Below are 24,939 nucleotides of genomic sequence, written 5' to 3'. Positions count from 1 at the left end.
TTCTTCTACACTTTCACCTAATTTGAAAAGAGCTGCCATAATGACACTGTGAGATATTTTTGGATCTGCAAAACCTGCCACTAAAGTTTGTGATATTTAAATACCGAAGAAGCATACATCGTTCAGTAGAAATATCAGCAATCTGGTAGAATCTTTTCAAATTGACACATTTATTAAAACCCATAAGTGTTTGTGAGCTGCTGCTTACTTCATTACGTAGATAACATGGTAGAAGTGAGCTGCAGTGCACAAAAGCTTCTGCTTTTTGGCTAACGTAGTCTAATGTGGCTCTTCTGCTAGTATAGTTTTATTTCTTATTTTTGTACTTTACGATTTTGGTTTTTTAATTGGCTGGCCGAATTAAGAATGACTGGAAAATAATGGGAGTTGAAGTCCACACATCTTAAAATTGTCAAGGTTGGGAGACACTGTGCTAGACAGATATTGTAAAGAGAGAGGAAAATCAAGGAGAGAGGACGCAAAGAGAAGAAGAGAACAAAAAGAGGAAGGAAATAAATGGGAGGAGATAAATCCAGATACAGGGAGAATAAAGACAGAGAAAATGATATACATACTGTACATACATACACTGACAAGGCATTAGCAGGAAGCTGTTTTGTGAAAGGCACAAGGCAGCTCCCTCCCCCTATGTTATATAGAGCCATTACCGTATTTTCCGGCATATAAGACGACTGGGCGTATAAGACGACCCCCTACTTTTCCTGTTAAAATATAGGGTTTGGGCTATACTCGCCGTATAAGACTACCCCTCTTCCAACGCACACCAAATAAAAATTAAAAAACATCAGATTTGATTTCAATATGGTAATTTTAATTCAAATGCTTATGACATGCAGGTACTTAGCAGGAAAACTGTCACTTATAAACATAAGGCTGTTTGTCATCAAACATGTAAACATAAAACAGTGCAATTGGATTAAATTTTTCCTAATTCACTCTAAAGCTGAAAGGAAGGATAAGACAATAAACCCATGGGAGCTGCCATGCTGTTTGTTTTCTAAGCTGTCAACCAAACTGGAACTGATGATGATAGGAGGAAGATAACAAACAATAGAGAGCCAGTGCCGGGCAAGTCCCTGGCGAGTCAGCAATGCCCATCATAACTGCAAGCTATTTTTACAGGTTTTGCTGGCGGGACAGTTTCCCTTTAAAAGCCTTCAAAATCCTCCTGTTCGTCATCTGATATCGTAAGTACATCAATGACATCTTGTGATACATTTGTAAGGCAGTCATCATATGGATCTAATTCCGTATCAGATGGTGTGGTCTCAGCTTCGGCTTCCTCTTCATCTTGCCACAAGTAGTTGTCCTCCATAGCATCTAATGAATTTGATATGCCACACTTCTTGAAAGACTTGATTACTGTTTCTGCATCAATATCATTCCAGGCTTTTATGACAAACTTGCACAAAACATCCAACTGTGGAGCACGCATGTTTCCTCCTTTTGTGAATGACTTTTCACCGCTAATCATCCATTCATTCCACTGTTCTCGAATGCGATCTTTAAATGGCTTGTTTAGGCACACATCCAGTGGCTGTACCAATGATGTAAATCCTGCAGGAATAACTGCTGCATCTGTGTTTATTCTTGCAAGCCTTTGCTTGGTGCTGGGAGTTAAATGAGCCCTGAACATATCCCACACCAATAGACTACGTTTTTGAATAAGTCCACCTGGTCGCCTGCTCCATACATTATCAAGCCATAGCTTTACCCCTTCTTCATCCATCCAGCCTTTTTCATTCACATGTACAAAACAACCAACAGGGAACTTGAGTTTCGGCATTGTTTTTCTTTTAAAAATAATCATTGGTCTCAGTTTGGAGCCATCAGCTGTGCATGCTAGTACCACTGTAAAACTGGACTTCTCATGTCCTGTTGTTTTAATTAAAATTGTTTTTTCACCTTTTGGATGGACAGTTTTATTTCCAATCATATCAAAATTCATTGGAGTTTCATCCATATTTCCGATACTACTTAACACATAGCCATGTTTATTGTGCTGTTTTATTACATATCGATGGAAACTATTTACTTTGGCATCAAGATCTGCAGATAATTTTTGTGCAATTTTTGTCTTTTGCCTCGGTACCAAATTATGCCTTTCCAAGAATCTAGTACACCAGGATACAGTGGCCTTAAATCTGTTGCTGTGATCTGGGTTAGATTTGGCCCACTGAAGTGCAAACAAACGTATTTTATTTCGTGTCACTACATAACCGTTTTGGCGATGCTCATTCACCATGTCTGCTACATGTTTTTCGAGTTCTGGCCAATGTGGGGTGCCTCTTCTTAATGCACACTTACCCCTTGGCATACTCTTTAATGCTTTTACATTTGCTTTTCAGTCCCGAACCAACTTTTCTGTTACTCCATATTGTCTTGCAGCAGCACAGTTACTATGTTCCATGGCAAAGTTTACAACTTTAATTTTAAAACTGGCTTCATATTTCTTTCTTCTTGCTGGTGGAGCCATGATGGGGTCTTGACTGTTAGCTATTTGTATACTGTACTGTATGTACTGTTGCTGTACTGTATGTATTGTTGCTGTACTGTAGAGATACCTATGAGCCAGGCTGCACATCTGCCTGTCAAGGTAATGGGCTACGCTAGGTGTAGTGGCAAGAGGGCTATTTTGTACCAGGTTTTTTTCCTTCACCCATGCAGCCTTGACGAGATCGGCACAGCTTCATGAATCTGAGTTGCTGGCGCTGACTGATGACGCTACGGGAGCGCCGACAACATTGATAGGAAGCTGTGCCGATCTAATCAAGGCTGCATGCCGCTGAATGCTGGACCCAGCTGGTTGCTGAGTGGAGCTTCCCCCAGGCATCCAGGGGGATATTACCGACGCTCCGACTTCCCCAACTGACCCCCACTGATGGCGAGCCCCACTGGTCTGGGGAAGTTGGAGTGTCGGTAATATCTCCCTGGATGCCTGGGGGAAGCTCCGCGCAGCAACCAGCTGGTTCCAGCATTCAGCAGCATGAAGCCTTGAGATCGGCACAGCTTCCCCTCAATGTTGTTGGCGCTCCCGTAGCGTCATCGGTCAGCGCCAGCAACTCAGATTCGGGTACCCGGCATATAAAATGACCCCCGACTTTTGAGATCATTTTCCTGTGTTAAAAAGTCATCTTATACGCCGGAAAATACGGTACTTCATTCCTTTGCACACATGAAAAAAATGACACTATATAAAGTAGCCATTGATACTGCCTTAGGAAGTTCAGCACTGAACATTGTACTCAATATTTGGGTATATCAACTATACCATCAACTTATGTTCCTAGAATTCACTTTTCTAACATACACACTTGTATTGACACTTCAAAGCTACAAATATACTACATATCATATAGGCAGGGTTGCTAAAAGCACATAGATATTTCTGTGAGAAGCTGAACAAAATAAGGTTGTAAATTAATGTAAAGAACACTATTTTTTTGCCAGTTCATACAACTGATATGCCTCTGGTAAGGAAAGCAAGTTAAAAGTCCATTAATAAGTCTGCTAATGCTGAAAACGGCTCACTTACTGGAACAAACCTTTTGAAAAATGTACAACATTCCCCTTTTTCAATAGCTTATGTGTTTCTAAGAATTTTCAACTGATAATGTGAAACTTCAGCAATGGAAGAAAATCCAATACCATTTTCATGGTGCAACATGGTTAATTCCTGGTTCAGTAAATTGTGAGGAGTTAGGCAATTGAGTTAATTTAATGGCTCAAGTAAACAGAAGTTAGTATATTGCACAAACATGCCAATCTTGACAGTTATCTTCAAATTAATGTAGCAAGAAAAAATATTGGAAAACCATTGAAACAATATTTTGTCTTCTAGTTACATTAAAGTAATTCAAACATATCTTTATTTTTAAAAATATGTTGTGAAAGGCTGAATATGAATACATTCTGGTATCAGAAACTCTCCAATACAATAATAGTTGGAAGGGACCTTGGAGGTCTTCTAGTTCAACCCCGTCCAGGCAGGAAATCCTATGGTTTCCTGCCTGGACAGACAAATGGTTGTCCAATCTCTTCTTAAAAACCTCCAGTGTTGGAGTACCCACAACTTCTGGAGGAAAATCTTTCCACTGATTAATTGTTCTGTCAGGAAATTTCTTAGTTATAGGTTGCTTCTCTCCTTGATTAGTTTCCATCCATTGCTTCTTGTCCTGCTTTCAGGTACTTTGGAGAATAGTTGACCCCCCCTTTGTAGCAGCATCTTAGATATTGGAACACTGCTTTCATGTCCTTTTCAATAAACTAGACATATCCAATTCCAGCAACCATTCTTTATATATTTTATCCTCCAGCCCCTTAATCATCTTTGTTGCTCTTCTCTTCTCTGAACTCTTCCTAGTGTTTCAGCATTTTTTTTCACACCATGATGATCAAAACTGGATGCAGTAAGTGTGGTCTTACCAAGGCATTATAAAGTGATATTAATACTTCATGTGATCTTGATTCTATCTGTTAACGCAGTCTAGAACTGCAATGGCTTTTTTTAGCAGCTGCAGCACACTGCTGGCTCATATTTAAGTGATTGTCATTAGGATTCCAAGATCCCACTTGCAATTACTACTATTGAGCCAGGTATCACATATTCTATACCTGTGTACTTCGTTTTTCTTGTCAAATGTAGAACCTTTTTTCAGCATTGAATTTTATTTTGTTAAATGGGGTCCAATGTTCAGGTCTGTCAGGATCCTTCTGTATCTTAAGCCTATCTTATATTTACACATTATTAGTTTTGTTTCTGTGGTGTCTGTGCTTAGTATTGTCCTCTTGTGTAGTTTTTAAATTTTCCAAAATTTTGTGGATCATTACATCTTTAACTGAAAAAATAAATAAAAAACCTGACAGTGATTTATATTATGTCAACATATATATTTAAGGTAACACATCACCCTGCAAAGTAAACATCACTTTAGATGAGCATTTTTTTAAAATAGCCTGGTGGTCCATTTATGATTGTTGATTTTGTGATCCATTAAATTTTGCTAATTGAGTACACCATAGTTAAATCAAGTATAGATAAACAGGCCACACACACCTTCCTCCAGAAACTTTTATTAGTCTTTTCTTTTTTGGGTTGTAGATGATTGGCAAAATGGAAAAACTGGACACTCTTGACTATGTTCTAAATCTATGCTTCTGATCCAACGCTAGGAGTATCCAAATATTAGCATTAGCTGAGATGGGATGGAGAGGATGAGAGACATGCATAACACATTTCAAGAAACCTGTTAGATTAAGTGAACAATTTATTCAGTTTAGCATTTTGTTTATACAATGGCAGAGTAAGCACAAATATGGATAAAGGATAGGAGCTCTCTGTTTCTGTGATTTCAGACAAACACATACAAACTTTTCATTAATAGCTTACCCCATGAATCTGGCCAATCTCCATTTAGCTGCAGTTAAGGAATAAGATGGCCATATTTTCAGTTCTTACTCCCCCCCTTATCTTAAATTATGGAAGCTAAATCCTAATGAAAATTTAAAAAATCAGAATAAAATAAAGGAAAAATATTAACAAACTAAGCTATTCCTAGTGAATAGAAGAATTTGCAGAGATTTGCTGTTTTACTCTGTTGGAACAAAACTACTACAAAGGCTTTAGCATCTTAAAAAGAAATGAATTAGAGTCTTGTATGGCATACATGCTAGAATTTTGCCAAAAACTAAGTATGGAATACTGGATTCACTCTAGCCTCCATCCATTTGTCTTTGGGTTGAGTGGTGTCATACACTGGAGCTGGAGGTAAGAAAGCAGTTTTCTCTGTAAAATTTGAGTTTTCTAACTTGTATTTTTCCAAGCAAGAAGCAATGCTTCATCTGCAAACTTCCCAGGTGGCAAACTATTTCTCCTAGTAATTTGTAGACCTCCATATCCACAGTATGAACTGTTTTATCCTAATACCCTCTATTCTGATGAACCATCATCTCTCAATTCATTCATAACATATTCCATTTTTCCTTTTTATGTACACTGAGAGCATATGCACCAAAGACAAATTCTTTGTGTGTCCAATCACACTTGGCCAATAAAGAATTTTAATTCTAATTTTAATTTTAATTCATTATGGTTTAACAATGGATATTTGAAAATAGAGGCTTTATGGGAAGGGGAGGCCCTCCATCTTGGAGCTATTTGGTCAACTGGATTAGGCCTATAGCAGGGTCCCCCTTGGTAGACTCATAGGCTTTAGCAAAATAGTAGTGCAGCCTTCATCTGGCCATGGTAATTACTTTTATAGACCATGACAAAACAAGGACAATACAGTCTTGTATATATTGCCTTGGCAGCAAATCAACTGCAAGTGTCTTATGAGCATGTTTGAAATAGTATATTGGAAACATGCAAGAAAAATATAGCAATGGGGATCCAGATGTTAACTACTCCGGACCCCATAAGCCTGAGTGAAGAAAGTCTTTACAAGCGAACCTGCAGAAGCAGACTAAAGGTGTGCACCAGAGAAGATAGGACAGCACTGACAATATTGTTTTGAATATAGATTTCCCAGGAAAATATGAAAGGAGACAAAGGTTTTATTTGCATGGCAGCCTTTTGGAATTTAGTCAGACTTCCTTTTCCCTCTTCGGAGAGCTTCCCAGAGTGGTTGTCTGTCGCGGCCTTGTGAAACCAAACTATTCGCTCCCCTTGTGGTTTTCCAGCGCCCAAATACAAAGACCCTGGGACTTTAAAGGGAAGAAAGAGGGGGTGAAAATGGTGCCTTCGTAACCAGGCGATTGGTTGGCTGCAGAGGACGGGCGTGGGGAGGGGTTATTTAATCTGATGTCACAAGCCTACAAGTGGGGGAACGAGTTATTTATAGAGGCGGAGAGCAGCTGCGCGGACGCTCGGTGAGTGGCGGGGCGAAGGGCGCTCGGGGGCGGCCTTCGGAGGTTGTGGGGGGGGAGGGGGTAACTTCGGCGGTCGAAACCGAGCCTTTCCCAGAAAGCCGCGATAGCGGCGCCGTTGATTTAACCGCTTCATACCTTCCGGGTATTGTTTTAGCATCCCACTTGACTGATTTATTCGTCGCCCTTCGCATCCTCCTTGATCGTCCCCGGCCGCAAAGCAGAAGAGAAACAACGAGAGAAAGCGATGGATCCGTGTCACACCGAGGAGACTGGCCCAGAAATCCCCGGCCTTGGTGAGAGGGCGCCGCTGAGCAGCGAAGGGAGGGAGGGAGGAAGGAAGGAATCTGCGGCCTAGCGACGGTTGAGGCCGTTGCTGCGGGTTTTCGTGCGTTGGCGCAGATCGGGGAGGGGGAGGGGCCTCGCTTCACACACTTCGGCCCGATGCGAAGTCTCCTTTCCCCAAACACGCGGCCGGCGAAAGGGATTCCCTCCTCGCGTCGGTGAATTGTCCCCGCGTGGCTTTTTAAAGAAAGCACCGGGGAGGGAGGGAGGGGGGGCTTCCCTCCCAATTATCCTGAGCGCCTATTCCTTCCCTTCCCCCGCCCTTTCTTTTGACCACGTCCTGCCTCCGCCATTGTCGTGGGTGTTTCCTCGAGGCGCCCCTCGCGTCTCGACTGGCCGGCTGCAGCGAGGAAGTGGCGGCTAGGGTTGATTCGGCCTTCTGTTCCCTACCGGATTGTAGTAAAAAGAGGGAGGAGGTAAAGGATCTCTGGACGGAGGAAAGATCTGCAATGGTGGTTAGGTTGGAAATCTCCGAAATGGAAGGCAACGGGACACGTGACCGACGGCAATAACAAAACCGAGCGAACGGATCTCGCTCTGGTCGACCCTCGCCCCACTGCGCAATATAACGCCCTTTGGTCGAGCTCTGTTTTGAGCGGCCTTCTCGTGTATCGTGTCGCCCAAAGAAACGAAAGCTTTGCTCTTCCCACGAACTGCCCTGTTCGTAATTAGGCCCTGTAATGGTAGTAATGATGGAATGGTAAAAAGACGGAATCGTGGGGCTCCCTCGTAAGCAATGCTCTGCTGGACCGGACTCTTGAGCCGTCTAGCCCAGTGGACTGCTCTCACCTGACCAGCCTGCTGTATAAGGAAGCCCGCTAGTCTCCCAGCAGATGGTCTTGAGAGCAACCACACTGCCATTAAAGCTAATTGTTTGTTGTGGAAACCGAGGTTCTTGTGTAAGAAAAGGTACAAATTAATGTCAAGAAGGGGTCCCTTATTTTAAAGCTCTTAATAGAGCAGGGATGGGGAACTATGGCCCTTTTATGACTTGTGCACTTCAACTCCCAGAATTCCTGAGCCAGCCATGGAGTTGAAGTCCATAAATCATAAAAGGGCCATAGTTCCCCACCTCAATAGAGCTTGATTCTATTTCTATTACATTAATCAACATTGATCAAATTCCAAATGAGAATTACAATACTCCAACTGCTAATTTTAGTCTACTATTTTAAGTCTAAATTAAGTCTTTAAAAGTACTACGAAGTGCAGTTTTGGGGTAATTTAAGAAGTTTTCTTAATGCATCTTGCGAAAGTTTCCACTGCCTTAAGGATTAAGAATGCTATAGTAGAGGCTAAATGTGTATTATCCTTCAGCTACCTGAAGAAGAGCTGTGCTCTTACAATTTAATTAGTGCAGTGAGCTGTGTTAATCAGTTGTAAGAATCTCTGACAAGTTAGGATTTTAACTTTGGTTCTTTATATAAAACACAGCAGCCTGGTTTGGGCATAACATTAAGCCTTAATGGACAAGTACATATATTGTAAATCAACAATAAACCAAAACTGTTGCTGATGAAAAAATCTGTGAATTTAGATTAAATATGTTTTAATGGAATATTGGATTAGTACAGTTTTTCCTTCTGAGAAATTGTCTTCCTCAACTTGCTCATTAATAGACAAACTGAATATAGAATTAATATGGCTGATAGCATACTTGTGACATTAGTTTCAAAATGCATTTGTCAGATTGGCCCTAATGAAAAAGGTAAAGATGTTGTACTTAACAAATCTTTATTGAAATTAAAGTACATATAAAATGGTAATAATTGGATTTGTTCACTGAAAATATTGTGCATGTTGAAATCTATTATTAGTGTAGTAATTTGTGCTCATTAGATAATACTTAGTGTGTTCTCTGAGCAATATCTTGATTTACTAAGCAGTCAAAAAAGCCTTGATCTTGTGAAAACAAAGGTACTCAAGACAAGATATTTGAAGCTTATTAATGGAAATATTGAGGGTAGAATTGTGTTTGTGTATTCAGTAGCCAGTTGAAAATGGGTTTGACTGATTGGTCAGATAAGGAAATCTATTCAAAAGAGTGTTCTGGGCCTTCATTAGTTGGTGAACTGGTCTTATATTTTAATAAGTATGCTTTTGTTTTTTGTTTTTGTACTATACCCACAAGAGAAGTAGAAACTATTGTCCTTACATTTTCAGTAATATACTTTAATATTGTGTTGTGTGTTTGCAATAAAAAATAAGTTTGTTAATGTATCTCTATGTAAAAGACAACTGTTATGTCTTATAAGATGGTTTCCTCCACTTTGGACCTATAAGTAGCCACTATTGCAAATTGCATCAAATTCCTAAGAACTGCCCTCTAAAGCATCTGCTTACTGTTGGTCATATAGATACATTTATAAACAAGTCTCTATTTAAATGGAGATAGTAGGCAAGATACTCATATGAAAATTTTGAATATAATTAAAATATAGTGCAGATTATAAACCGAAGAATTTGCCAATATAAAAATGAAAAGGATGGAGTGCCTTGAGATATTTGAAGTTTCTTTGGCTACAAAACATAAATGATTTATTATGGTTATTCATGTATCATTCTGCTTCAAAATGAGATGTATTTTAACATGGCATGATAAACAAATCTATTCTAAGAATAGGTACACACTACAAAGTTATGAACTGAACCCCTAGTAATGAGTTTAAAAATGACAGTGTAAATTAAGGAGAAATAATGCTTACTTACTCTAATTGGTATTCTTGTTTTATTGCATCATTTCTGAAATTTTCATTCACATCTAAGACCAAAATGAGTATGTCTTTCAGATTGTCAGAATCCATTCTGCAAACGAAAATTAGATTGTATTTCACTTCGAGTTCAATTAATTGTTTTCACTTAATAACTAGGATTGCACTCTCTCAGATGAGTATTTTAATATATTTTTCATGTCTTAGTACTTGCCTCATTTTCATGTTATTGGAACTTTTTCCAAAACCCTTTAACTAAAATGTATTTCTACATATTTCATTCTTTATAAATATTCATGGAATTCGTAGTTTTCAGAAACTTACATTAGAATTAGAAAATATTTCTTGTGTCCATATTACTTTTTGTCTTAAAACTGTCGTAGCCTTGAGTTTTGCATACACTGAATTCTTAAGCTTGATTAAAATTCAACCAGACATTGCTAAGATCTGCTGTTATAAACTACCAAATGCATCTGTTCCTGAATCTTTAAAGATTCATGAGTATATAAGCATTTATGGCATTGTAATATATCATTTATATTCCTTACAAAGTGGCACTGAGAGCTAACCTTGAATATGTAATATTCAAATACATGATTACATTCTTCTCTGAAGGATTTTTTAATTTTTTTTCTCTAGCATTAAAAAAATGTCTTAAGTAGCAAGAAATACATACCTCATTGTCCTCTCATAAAGCCAGATTTCATGTGAAGGTTTTCTAGATATTCCAGTTGAATTCCTTTTCTTCTCTTCCTTTATCCTATAGTGACTTCATGCATTTCTATATTTTAAAAATAGAGAATAGAAAGTATACTAATTAAATGTTTTGCAATTGCTTTCAAGTACATCTAATTCTAATTCTTCCCTACATTTTACATCTTTCTACTTACTTAGAGCCTAATATAAAGCATATATGTCTATTGAGATTTTCAGTCATGGTTGTCCCAAAGGTACTTTTTCAAGAGGCAACTGTGGACTTTCTGGTTTTTCTTTGAAGACGTTTCACTTCTCATCCAAGAAGTTTTTTCAGCTCTGACTGGGGAATGGAAGGATTTATATAAATAAATAATAAATAACTTTATTGTCATTGTATGTGTATACACAGTATACCCATACAACGAAATTCACTTAACACCCAAAGACCAGGTCCAACACAAAACAATCCCCAAACACACTCCCACCCATCACAAGAGTCCACTTGGAGGTTTATCTGTATCCTCAGGGTTACCTGAGTAGTGCAAGTGGATATGGGTGTGGAGCCTTCTTGGAACTGTTGAAAAGACTGTGTTTGTGGAGCTGTGCTTTCTGCAGGACGTTTTCTGCCCTGTGTCCCTTCACTGTTGAACACAGGCGCAGGCTGTTGGGGATGAGTCTGTTGTCTGCATCTCAAACTTAAACACAAATGATTCCTGCAGACCACAGGAACACAGTCATTTCAGCAGTTCCAATAAGGTTCCACACCCATTTGCACTAATAATCGGGTGATCCTGAAGAAATGGACAAAACTCCCAAGTGGCTTCAACAATTCTCTAAAAGAATGCAAATGTCCAGCTGTCTGCAAGGAATATAAATCCTTCCATTTCCCACCATCCAGTTAGAATTGAAGAAGCTTCTTGGATAAGAAATGAAATGTCTTCAAAGAAAAACCAGAAAATCCAGTTGTCTCTTGAAAAAGCACCTTTGGGATAAAGTATGTACATTTGAAAATAGGACCTAATTGAATTGTGGATGAATTTGCTTAAGTATAGATTTAGGATTGCAGTCTTAATATTTAATTAATTAGAATTATCAGTGAATAGATTGCAGATACCTATACATTTAATATATCTATTACAGATAATATAAGTGTCAAACTAGGCTAAGTATTGAAATTTCTATTTTAATAGCAATATTTTACCTTCAATGTTTAAATCAACATCAGAATCTCTTAACTGAATCTCCATTGTTGTTTCCTGGCAACAGTGAGTATGTACAGTATATGGAATCTTGACATCAGAACCATCAAAAGACTTGAGTCTACGGTTTAGACTTGTCAGGACTCCCAACTGCTGTAAGCAATAATCGATTTTTTGCCTATATACCTAAAATTAAGATATTCTCTAAAGGTGTATCAGTTGAATTAAGAAATTGTGTTGCCGTAGCAAGATGGTGATGTGGAACTCTATGGAGGTCAGGATACAATCTCAAATCTATAAAGGTTATCACCAAATTATAATTTAATGAGATAGAAAAGGGAAACAAAATACTTGACTAGGAAGCAGGTATTTTAAATTACATTTGTATCCTGCCACCACTGTCCAAACAACTTTTTTAAATCGAAAGATGGTTATGACCTATGTATAACACAGATATAGTAGGTGGTGAAATCAAAATGTACTATGCATACCGGTACAATTCAATGATTTTGTTTTGTGTTAATCCATTTTGGGAAGTGACTGCATCTAGATTAAGAGAATATATGATCCTAACTTTGTGCCTCAATGGGATCTCTGCCAGCGTATATATCCTGGTTTGTATATACTTTTTGAAAGATCTAACTTCAAGAGCTTCCAAGAGGAAATCTAAAAGTTTCAAGTTTGCTTAAATCTTTCAGTTGTCATCAGATTGTAGTCTATATTATCTACATATGGCTGTAATCTCAATTTAATACCAATAACATATTTAAAATCATAACTAGTTTTGGCAGAAAGAAACATATCTCAGGAATTCTATGGAGATAGATAATTCCCTCTAGTTCTGTCAGACTCAAAACTTTCAATAGCCAGGCAAGCCAGTCCAGATAAATTGCCACTGTTTCAGTGATGTCTTTTGATTAAAATGAGTTGAGAGCAAACACATAACCTAAAGTAAAATAGATGCAAGTATATATTGTAGTATTAAAGTATACTTTTTAGATTTCTCCCTGTGTCAAGTCAAGTAAATGTTTGGTCTAGTGGTTAAGGCACCAAGCTAGAAAGCAGGAAGCCATGAGCTCAAATCAAGCCTTAGCTATGAAAGCCAGCAGGGTGACTTTGGGTCAGTCAGTCTCTTTCTCAGCCCAACCACCTCACAGGATAGTTATTGTGGGAAAAATAGGAGGAGGAAGATGTGTTTGATATGTTTGCTGCTTTGAGTTATTTATAAAAATAACTCAAAATAAGATGCTTGCTGAACCAATCCTTCCAGATGGATTGGACTTCATGCTGGTATTTAGCAAAACTATTTCTGAAGTAGAGTCAGTTTGACATAGTGGTTAAGGCACCAGACTAGAAATAGGGAGACCATGATTCTAATTTGGCCTTGGGCACAGAGCCAACTGGGTGAGCTTGGACCAGTCATTCCCCCTCAGCTCTTTGAAAGAACCAATGGAAAAACCACTTTTGAAAAATCTTCCCAAGAAAACTGCAGGGACTTGCGAACATACATATAAGCACAATTAAAACCTGTTTCTGCTAAGTTATATGAAACAAAACATGTGCAATGTTAAGGTGCTACATAAAATTACTTAAATTATTATATCTATAGACTCGGGCAATTCATATGTGTCAATGCCTAATCCTGAAATAATTCATGTTGGTTTGAATTTTTAGGAACTGATCTTTAGTCCCATTCTCATTTCAGTCAAAACTTTCTTGATACTCAACTTCAGGTATTTGAATGTTCACCACTTAGCAACTGATTCAGGAATTATTCCAATTCATCATAATATTTTAATTAAGTGGACAACTGTAGTCCCAAATGTGCTTTTTCTTCTTGGATGAGAAGCAAAATGTCTTCAAGGAAAAACAAAGTCCAACTGCCTTTTGAAAAAGTACCTTTGGGATAACCATGACCTATGAATCTCCATAGACATTTAACTGGACAACTGCAGCTGTGTAAAAGGTTGTCATTTATATTTAGCTATACAGCAAATGTAATATACAAGGTAATAGGATTTTCTGGTACATGACTGTCTTCTAAAAATCTGACTCTTGAAAATTACTAAGATTGAACTTAAAATTGGCAATGAGAATTGGCAATTTCCAAGAGGTTAATACTGTAATTGCAATGCAGCTTGTGTGGAAGTTGGGGTGGAAGACAAGATTTTTCTTCATTATTAAAATACATTTTAATAATCCCTATCCTTGCACTTAGAGATGTCGGTGTTAAAAAAATATGGGCACTTTTCAGTATAAAAAGCTTTTGGAACCATTTAAACTTTTCCTTGATTTTTTTTTTTAACTAAGTAAATTTATGACTTGTTAATTAGAAATAATTTTAAAAAGTTCACCCAAAGCGAACTAGCTATTTGGTACTTGCATGTTTTATTTTGGTCGTGGTAAGGTGGGGAAGAATTGTGATGCTCAAATTCTTAACAGAACAATTAGTCTGGCTCTCAAGAAGAAATATTTCTTGGACCTATGTTGCAGGACTTCATTTGCAGGATTAATAAATAAATAGAAACGTTGTTGTTTGGCCTAGAAGATAATCTATTATAAGACGCGAAGCTACTTACGTATATTTCATGCAATTGAGGCTTTTTGAAAGCTGTAATTCAGTGAGTTAAGACTCAGGCAGTGTCGTTTGGCGGGAGGATACATGATTAAGGTCTTTGTCCGCTGAGCGGAATCGAAATGAGTTTCTCTCGCGCCTTCTTCACCCCTTCAAGGATACCGCTTCTACTGGGCCAATCTCTAACGGCGCAGCCAACCCCTCCTCTTATCTGTTTTGGCTACAGATAACTTTTTGCCTTCGTTTCCCGCTTCCTTAGCGTCTCACCCGTCACCGGATCTTAGATGCGGATTTGAGTAAACTTCAAGTCGCCGCCCATTTCTCTTAAGTGTCGTTTTATAGAGCCGCCATTTTTTCCCCGTTTCTATGTACTTTCGCAATTTTTCTCTGGAGGATCAAGTCTACTTAGTCTTCTATATACGCCGTATATGGGCGTATAGGCTACGTTCTGAGCGCAGTGTTAAGAGGTACTTGAAAGTCTAAAATTTGTTGCGCATGCTTAGCGGATCATTTTTTATTTTATTTTTTTAGTTGTGAACGTAGTTGCGAAGTCTCGCGATCGACACTTATTCTGAGAAGTTAGCGATTGGCTCAAATGTGTTAAAATTTGCTTTAAGATAAGGTTATAAAAGAGAAGGCTAAATGCAGCTTTGATAAAAGGCTTTGGATGCGTTTATTAAATTGAGCAGCGGAGAATACAAAATTTGAGTTTCGGTGACAGGATAAAAACGTGGCGGGCTTTGTCCTCAGAGCTGCGCGAGTAGTTTTTCCCCTGTCCGGCAGGTTCCTCGCAGTGGGAACGAGGATGATTGCAGGAACTAGCAAATGCTTCAAATAAGGTGAAAGCGACTCTAGTTTAATTCCGGGGAAGTTTTATTTCGAATTATATTCAGTAGGGCCTTCTTTCTCAAGCAAAGTCGACTTCGGATTTGTGCTGTAGAGGGCGGGGTGGCGCTTAAAGATGGGAGTGGGGGGGGGGAAGGGAAAAGGGAAGAAACAACCTTAAGGACGCATGCGCACTACGGGAGGTAATGTACGCGCGTGCGTTTTGGGCTCCATTTTCAGCCACGCCGCGGCCGACTTAGAAGAAGGTGAGCTTACTTTTAGTTTAGTAATTTGTTGGTTGCAGACTAGTTCGAAGGACTTCCGAATTTGGGATCCATCTCTTCAGCCGGTTGTTCTCTTCAGGTTACTAGCAGCAGTCGAAGCGCGTTTTTTGAGGTGAAAGCGGCACTAGGGCCTGGCCGAGCGGAAACGCATTACTCGTTCGCCGCCATTTCCTAAGAACGCAGCGCGTACCGCTACAGCCGCCCGGCTTTCTGTATTTGGAGAGGTGAAGTGACTCTTCAAACCGTCTCCAGTGTCCTGGACGAGGATATCGGTCGCCATGTGTACGTGGGGTAGGCATTGGAAAAGCGGAGATGGGCAAACGCGAAGTCTGGGGGGCGTTATATGGGCCGGGTTGCGAAATTTCTACCCCACTCAGTGTGGCGACGTTTTTTGTCTGCCCCTAGCAACAGAAGGCGAAACAGAGACCACCCTCACATCTGGCATGATGTTGAACACGGAAGGCGGTGATGGTTATGTCGTAAAAGTGCGGGGATTGCCCTGGTCCTGCTCTGCAGATGAAGTGCAAAGATTTTTCTCTGGTAAGTTTTCCGTCTCTTGTTCTGGCTAAACCGTACAATAAAGCTTTCCTTTTCCCGGAACAGCTTGGTATTTCCGGGGGCGAGTTTTGTGGGGAGTTTTCCTTTTCAGATCCGGTAAAATGTGAAATACTCCTTTTTCGTTGTATAATATTTCATTATGTTGGATGGAGACATTATTTTAGGGAAGTAAGAGAATTGTGGTGGTTCTGAGTATACCTCCCTTGGTGAGAAAGAAATTCCTGTTTCGAGAATATAATCTTTTTGATAGCAATGTACTTTGTGATTAATGGGTTGTGCCTATTACCTTAATTAGAATCATTTCCTCACCGGCTTAAATTGTTAATTAATTTGTTCTTTATGTAGCCTGTAATATATACTGTAAATAGTATCTTTTCCTCTTCCTATTTCAGAATTGTTTGACAATAATTCTTTTTTGCTTAATTTTGTTTCCAGTTTTATGGTTTGGATAATAGCCTTAAGCACTGTTGTATACATTTGACTTTTGCTAGAAGTCTCCTTGTGTGTTTAACTCACTCCACTTTTTCTTAGAATGCAAAATATTAAATGGATCTTCAGGGGTCCGTTTTATCTACACAAGAGAAGGAAGACCAAGTGGAGAAGCATTTGTTGAATTAGAAACAGAAGAAGATGTGAAATTGGCATTGAAAAAAGACAGAGAAACAATGGGACACAGATATGTTGAAGGTTTGGATTAAATTGACCTAGTAACTGATCAGTTATTTTGGGTGGAATTTAGATGCATGAGTATTTTTTGTGTATATAAATGTGATCCTGTTCTCCAAATGATTGTCGTGCATTAGCCTTTTTATGCCAGATTCCAGAATTCATTAATTCTAAGTGCCTCTTGCAGTCTTCAAGTCAAACAACGTTGAAATGGATTGGGTTCTGAAGCATACTGGTCCTAACAGCCCTGATACTGCTAATGATGGTTTTGTACGTCTTAGAGGACTTCCATTTGGTTGTAGCAAGGAAGAAATTGTTCAGTTTTTCTCAGGTATGTGGGGTATAAGTCCTAGCTGTAAGTATGGGTAAAGATTAGAATGTAGTGGCTCTGAAATAATGCCAAGTATTAATTTAGTAATAAAGTAAACCATAACCATGCTTATTAAACTCTTAATATTGAATGGTTCTTCCTTTTATGTGTTCAAAAAGACAAAAACTTGAACTATAATTTGAAACATTTACTAAAACTTCAGTTCTTGTTTGATGTTGATAGATTGGAGGGAAAATTATTTTAATTGTTCCACTCCACTTAGACAAGTATTGTAAATGCTTGTTAAAATTGACCTGAGTCTCTAGTTAATTAAACTAAACAGTTGATTTTAAATTGGCTGAAAGAGTGGAAAACATTGTAGTGCCCAACTTTGGATATTGTTAATATATCAATCAGAATATCAAAGAATATCAAAGAAGTTTTAATCAGGTGAAGTGTTTACAATGTGGGAGGAGGGGAGATGGATGGGGAAGTGAGAATAAGATAATATGTAGTGTAAACATTTGTATTAAATTTTTGATTTAATATAATCTCTGCTATGTGCTAAAGATATATTACTTTGCAGAGCTGAATATTTTGAAATATTTTCTTTTTGATATACTTTGTTTACATTTATCTACTCTAAAATAAGAAATAGAACATTTTCTGACATTAAATATCAATACATAAAATTATTTTTCTATGTTTATAAAAAGGACTGGTTTCATGTTTTGCAATGTCTTTATAGTTGTATAAAATTGACTTAAAAGTTCATGCATTTATATAGCAAAAATTAAGAGTAAAACAAATATAAAAATTAGTTTTACATTTAAATGATCTGAATGCACGCAGTAGTCCAAAGAATCTTAAATGTATTTCTGAAATATGAGATCAACTTGCATTAACTTCAGATTTTATTGAAAAATGTCTATTATAAAGGTCTTGCTACAAACCTTAAAAATGTTTACATTTTAGTTACTTGAAATAATATACAAATCATTGTCATTTTAGAACTGTGAAATATTTTACATAACTATCTTTGAATTATGTATTCTGTAGAATTATTCTTGCTGTGCTTTAATTTTAATTGAAAATTTTAATTTGTTTATATAAAAAATGGACTATTGCTTTTCTTAGCATATCCTGCATTAACTTGAGAGAGTATTGTTATTAAAGCTGCAGAAATGTGGCTTTATATAAGCAGGATAAGTTAAGAATGTTATATTTGCTGCATTTATATTGACATGTTTCTGTTATAGAGTTAATACTACGGTGTACTGATTCTAAATATAAAGTATAACTTCTGGTATATTTTTAAAGCTATAAGAAAATCTTGATTGGGCTCGTGATGTTAATATTACCCCCTACTGGGGTTATTTGTCCTTGGGTTGAAGGGTTGGAAATCGTGCCAAATGGGATAACATTGCCGGTGGACTTCCAGGGGAGGAGTACGGGGGAGGCCTTCGTGCAGTTTGCTTCACAGGAAATAGCTGAAAAGGCTCTAAAGAAACACAAGGAAAGAATAGGGCACAGGTGGGGATGGATGGTTGGTTGGATATGTCGCTCTTCTTATGGTAAACTGTTGTTAAATCCATATTCTCTCTTCTTAAGTGCTCACTTTACAATATATACTTTCATATTCTAACATCTCCTTTGTTTTCATAAATATTACTTTCTTTTAATTCATGTGCAGACTGGCTGATGTGCTTGTTTTGCTCTTCCCTATTTCACATTATCTTGTTAATTCTGATTTAGTTTAAAGTTATTTACAGAAGTTGAGAGATTATGGCTTTACATTTCTTTAATAGCACCAATTATGCCTCTAGTTCTAAATACACATAGCCTTTTATTACCATAAGAAAATGTGATTACTAAACTTGTTCTATACAATGATGTAACATTTTCTTGTGTAATTTTCACATAAAAGAATTAACTTTCAAAAATGTCACAAAGGGTTATTCTAAATTTTGTGACTAATTAAAGCATGCATCTGTTGCCTATGCTAATTTGCTATGCAAACGCATAGGTCTTGTGAGCACATAAAGCTTATTGTAATGTATTGATGGGTTAAAGTTCTGGCGGAGGCTAGCTTTTTAACCCTCCTCTCAATTGCCATATGAGCAAAACATGGGTGCTGTTGAGTGGACATGTTTCCCTCCAGAGCATATTTTGATTATTAGCTGTCATTAACCCTTAAGGTTGGGATAGCTTAATTAGCACATACTTCAAACTGTTTTTTTAAAATTAGCCTTGGATAATTCTTACTAAAATCTGGCCTATAATTGTCAGTTCCAAGGCTGCAGGGTTATCTTTTGTAATTTAGTGTGTGTGTTTATAAAAAAAAACTGAACTATTTTTATGTATGTAAACTTTCTAGGTACATTGAAATCTTCAAGAGTAGCAGAGCAGAAGTGCGCACTCATTATGACCCTCCTCGCAAATTAATGGCCATGCAGCGGCCTGGTCCTTATGACCGGCCAGGTGTGGGAAGAGGCTATAACAGCCTTGGCAGAGGCAGTGGTTTTGAAAGGATGAGACGTGGTGCTTACGGTGGAGGTAAGGAAGCACAACTTTTTTTACTGTACAAATTGTCTACAATGAGTGCAGTATTTGGTTCATTTCAATAAATGTTGAATTATGGTTTGTAGGCTATGGTGGCTATGATGACTACAATGGATATAATGATGGCTATGGCTTTGGATCTGATAGGTTTGGAAGAGGTAAGTATTCTTTATACGGGTAGTGAAGAAACGTAGTATACATACAAAAGATTTAGAGTGGACTCTCCTCTCTGCAGGAATGTCAGATCATAGATATGGTGATGGATCCTCTACTTTCCAAAGTACAACTGGTCATTGTGTACATATGAGAGGATTACCTTACAGAGCTACTGAGAATGATATTTATAATGTAAGTAGGTTTTTAAAATTGATTTGTTCCCTTAATTGAATCACAAACTGATTCTTAATGTATAAGCATTTTTCATAGACTGACAGCTTCTGTATGATGTTCGTTATTTAGTTCTTTTCGCCTCTTAATCCGGTAAGAGTACACATTGAAATTGGACCTGATGGCAGAGTCACAGGGGAGGCGGATGTTGAGTTTGCTACTCATGAAGATGCTGTTGCTGCAATGTCAAAAGACAAAGCAAATATGCGTAAGTTGTATGCTTGATCTACAGCAGGCCTGTCAAACTGGCGGCCAGCGGGCCGGACATAGCCTGCATAGGCCATGACCGGGCTGGTACAGGCCACACCCACCCTGGCTCCAGAAAGGCAAAAAACATCCCGATACATCGTGATACGTCACATGGTATGGCCCGTGATGCGATCGGGTTTGACACCCCTGATCTACAGCATTACACTATTTCTATCAATATTAGATAGTTGAATAAATTGTATTATTTCTTAATGTTGAACAATATATTTGCAATGAAAAACCTAGTTACTTAGCTCACACAAATCCATCAAATTTTCAATGAAGACCTAAGTGCATTGTTGTCTTTGTATTTCTACAGAACACCGATATGTAGAACTCTTTTTGAATTCTACAGCTGGAGGAAGTGGTGGTGCATATGGAAGTCAAATGATGGGAGCAATGGGTAGGTGTAAACAATTTAGTTTCACGTTAGTGCTGCTGATATTTAACAAAACTGGCTGATGTAGTGATTTATGAAGTTCCTGTTCGTTCTAAATTATCTGAAACTGAAATTCAACTTTGTTTTAATCACAGTCAAAGAAACCGAAGGGGTGGTTCAAGATTGGAACACTAACACATTGGCAGGTATACAACTTTTAGATATACATTCCAACAATTAAGTTAAATATTGTGTGTGTATGAATGGAGCAAAGAATAGTTCTAGATTGGGGAGTGGTAATAGTGGGGAATGTTGGTATTTATCAAATTTATATTGCCACTCATCACAAGAGAAGTAATGTTGCTATTTCCTTGTTGAATTAAGAATTTATGATAAAACACAAATTGTACTATATTTGGCACATGAAACAAGGAAAATAAAAATTGACATCTGCTTATATCACCACTAATTCCTTACAACAGATTAGCAGCTATTAAGTTACAGCAGATATTAATTTTAGTAATGTCCTATTAAATTCCTAGATCTATTTGATTTTCAGCATATACTTTTCAGTATTGCATAGAGGCAATTTCAAATGCTGAGTTTGCTTATGGAAATTCTTAGTAGTTTCATCTGGTGTAAAGGGTATGTGTGCTGTTTTTATAGCACTTTGCAAAATGATTTTATTTTGCCAAGTAAAGTTAAGAAAACTAAAGTTCATAAGGAACAATAAAATCACTTTCCTTACAAATTGACCAACTGGCAATACTGAATTTAGAAACTACATTTTCAACTGCAAAAATGTTTTGCAGAGAAATTAAATAAGTGAACTTTTAATTAGAACTATGATCAGCTAAATTTTGTGTATTTGCTATTTTGATGTAGATTATAGTATTAGAAGCAATAGAAGTAGAGGAATTAGTGGTGATATAAGCAGATGTTGATTTTTATTTTCCTTGTTTCATGTGCCAAATATAGTACAATTTGTGTGTTAGCAATGCAAGCCCTAGCACATGTCAGTATCTTATTTCCAGACACCACTTAATATTTAGCCAATTCACTTGAGATGAAGGTAAAGTATGTAATCAAAGAACAATAAAATCACTTTCCTTACAAATTGACCAGCTGGCAATATTGAATTTAGAAGCCACAAAAGTAAATTATTTGAATGCTGGTGTTTAGAGAGGTCTTCCCTGACAGTTAAGGAAGAGAAAGTATTTATTAACAAAGCTTATATGGCTGCCCAAGTTCGCTCTCAGTGACTCTGGGCAGCTTACAAAGAATTGCTACAAGAAGACAGTTTTGTGTTTCATGTAGACCTCTGGGCAAATGAATGAAATTTGTTTAGGTGGACTATAATTCATACTCTTTATAAAATACAGTGATAGTAATTAACATACAATATTCTTAACTTTAAAGGAAGCCAATCCAGTTATGGTGGTCCAGCTAACCAGCAGTTAAGTGGGGGTTATGGAGGAGGCTACGGTGGTCAAAGCAGCATGAGTGGATATGGTAAGATGTTTTTATTAATCTTTAGAAGGCTATTTAGAATTGCATTTGAATTATTTAGCCATTTATATGAGGGTCATCATGCTTCAGCAAACAAGTGCAGATATTTTGAGTTTGTCCCAAGTATTTGGTTTTAGCTTTAGAACATCAAAATCTAGAGGAGCAAGATCAATGGAGAGCCACTGATTGAGCATAGATTTTTTTTTAAATCTGAAAATAGTTTGGCAAATGCCGAGTGATCAAGATTTGGATCCAATCCACATGAAACTAGTTCTGGCATCTAATGGTATGTAATGTGGTCATGTGTATTATTTTGTGCAGTAGAGGGAGGGCATGAAGCTATTCCAGGATTTGATTCTATTCTGTTTTGCAAAAATCTGGGAAATTGTTTGCAGTTGGCTTTATAGACATCTTAAAACATACAATGACATAGAAGGAAGTTTGTCTTTTTAATAGTACAGGATTATGCAAGGTGATATAAGAGGGGAAACTTGGGAAGAGCATGTTGCCTTGGAAATAGCACTGCACTTTTGTACTAAATTGTATAATATGTTATCTGCTCTAGGTAACCAGAGTGCAATGAACAGCAGCTACTACAGCAGTGGTAATCGTGCATCCATGGGGGTGAATGGCATGGCTGGAATGTCTAACATGTCCAACATGAGTGGTGGCTGGGGAATGTAACTTGTCACCTGATTTTTTTTGTCAACTTTTTTAAGAAAACAAAAAACTAAGTTTAACAGTTTTGCAATACAAGCTTGTGATTTATGCTTTACTTGTAAGTGAAATCAGGATCATTTTAAAACATTCAGGTTCAGTATTTTTGAATATGCTGAAACATTCATCTAGGGTGTAAGTCCAGTAAAGAAGTTCCTGTTAAACAACTCTCAGCTTTTTCCAGTTTTTGTTGTAGGAATGTATTTGAGCAGTAAGTGTATTTAGGTTAAAGCTGTTTCAATTATGTTAAATGTTGCTCTTATACCACATAACACCAAACACTGTTTTCAATGCATGTTCAGGAACATGCTTTTTGTACAAACAAGTTATAGGAGCTGTGTTGGAAATTCAAGTGAACCTTTGGCATGTTAGTTCTAGTTTTTTCTTTTAATATCTTGTAAGGCACATTTACGCTTTTTAAGTTAATAGGGAAATGTGAGGTGCAATACAGCTTACCTTTAGGATTTTGGTCTTAGTGTTCAGATGACATCTGAGACCTTGGTTTAATCTTTCATTGTGTTGTGATTTATTTTTAGGTGTATTGCGCTAAGTAAAACTTGTTCAAATAAAACTTCCTTTTAAAAACTGGGAACATCTCTTGATTTAAGTGAGCATTATATTTCCTGGCAACAATTTTCACATATGCATTTTGCTGCAAGAATTTTTAATCTGCGAAACCAGCATAACAACACTGAAATCAGATCATGAAGAAAGTATCTTAGCCAAGTTAGTCATAAATGGCAGTTAAAATAAAACTGCATAGAAAAGTAAATGTTACTAAAACAAAAATTGTATACGGATTATCAATAGGAAATATACTTTGTGTATGAAATTGTTTTGCATAGTTTAAGGAAAGCAGATAATTTGTAAAATATTTTTGCCCACATAGTATTTTTTTAAATTGACATTTAAGAGTACCAAAATACATGATTACTGTACTGTTTTAAAGTAAGAGATGTGTAAAATGTTGGTGCATAGCTCCTTCCACTTGATGCAAACTTACATGTTTTCTGATAAAAATAGTGCACAAAGGACATGGAACTTTAACAATATTTTGAAATACAAATATTTCATAGGGCGTCCCCACAGGTTGTGAAATACATGTACAGGTACTCATTTAACATTTGCTCATTCACCAACTGTTCAGAGTTATAGTGGTGCTGAATCATGAGTACTTAACACAGGTCCTTGTACTTATGGCCGTTGTATAGGGTACAGTCATGTGATCACTATTGTGATCTTCATTGCTGGCTTCTGACAGGCAATGTCAATGGGGATCAAATGACCATGGGAAACTGGGACTTTGGGATTAGCCTAACAGTGGCAACTGGGACTCTTAGAATAAACATAAATTGACATGGTTGTGTGATAATGTACCTTACAATTGCATCATTTGATGTCAAGAATTCCTAGTCCCAATTACTGTCAATAAGCAAGGATTATCAATACAGTGTGTTAAATGTTGGGGGATGGGGAAAGGAATGGCTGTCCGTTAAAAGCGATGTTTTGTAAATCTGAATGGGATTTTTCTAGTTTTATCAATTTCTCTTCAATATACAAATGGTAGTTGTAATACTCAATTGTTTACAAGAGTTGTGGGTGGGTGAATTGAGAACCTTTGCCAAATAAGAAATGCAGGATTGAGCTAAGGAATACTATTATTTGGACATTGGGTTTTAACACACGGTAGAGTTTAGACTTACCCATTGCATCTGAAGAGCATTCAACAGAGGTCTTCTAAATCAAAGATTTGTTTGACTGCTGCACGAAATACTAAACCCTGAACTGGTTGTACCTGAAAAAGCCTTATAATTGCTTGAAGGCCATTAGTCTCCAATATATTTACATGTATACTGTATCTGAGGAAGGAATTCCAGTTTGCCTCTTAGTAATGAAATTTATTTTACCTTTCCTGTTCATGTTGTGGTTCTTTCTATACCATCACTTTTTAATTCTGTCTTCCTCGTCCAACCTTTCCTCTGAACCATGTTATTGCTTCAGCCATTTAAATTTATCTTTTTGCCTTATTGAATTTCAAATATGCCTATATTTTTTTTATCCTCAAATTGTTTTATTTCA

General features: G+C 37.3%; 1 protein-coding gene and 1 long non-coding RNA gene across 51 annotated transcripts; one reads left to right on the top strand and one right to left on the bottom strand.

The window, feature by feature from the left end:
- Positions 1-5,078: 5,078 nt before the first annotated feature.
- On the bottom strand, positions 5,079-7,112 carry LOC117655492 (uncharacterized). The gene is made up of 2 exons (XR_004588685.3): positions 7,027-7,112; positions 5,079-5,267 (listed from the first exon to the last, which is right to left on the bottom strand). It is a non-coding gene; the product is annotated as an uncharacterized LOC117655492 (long non-coding RNA).
- On the top strand, positions 6,654-23,445 carry HNRNPH1 (heterogeneous nuclear ribonucleoprotein H1). 50 transcript variants are annotated; one of them, XM_087883674.1, is made up of 16 exons: positions 6,843-6,891; positions 7,046-7,184; positions 15,603-15,814; positions 15,935-16,063; positions 16,613-16,768; positions 16,935-17,078; positions 18,452-18,590; positions 19,435-19,613; positions 19,706-19,777; positions 19,855-19,967; positions 20,079-20,214; positions 20,575-20,658; positions 20,790-20,840; positions 22,054-22,146; positions 22,364-22,429; positions 22,709-23,445. In XM_087883674.1, exons 3-16 carry the CDS (start codon positions 15,802-15,804, stop codon positions 22,825-22,827), a joined length of 1,494 nt encoding a protein of 497 aa, XP_087739800.1. In that variant the 5' UTR covers positions 6,843-6,891; positions 7,046-7,184; positions 15,603-15,801; the 3' UTR covers positions 22,828-23,445. The 50 variants fall into 50 exon arrangements, with proteins under 50 accessions (XP_087739788.1, XP_034258820.1, XP_087739804.1 ...); XM_087883670.1 differs by having other exon boundaries at positions 6,851-6,891; positions 15,929-16,063; XM_087883665.1 differs by having other exon boundaries at positions 6,860-6,891; positions 19,834-19,967.
- The last annotated feature ends 1,494 nt before the right edge of the window (positions 23,446-24,939 follow it).

The sequence above is a fragment of the Pantherophis guttatus genome, chromosome 2 (genome assembly GCF_059756535.1).
Source record: "Pantherophis guttatus breed Tessera chromosome 2, ASM5975653v1, whole genome shotgun sequence".
NCBI lineage: Eukaryota > Metazoa > Chordata > Lepidosauria > Squamata > Colubridae > Pantherophis > Pantherophis guttatus.
The sequence above is the reverse complement of the archived record's forward strand: the minus strand, read 5'-3'. Positions and strand labels throughout refer to the sequence as shown.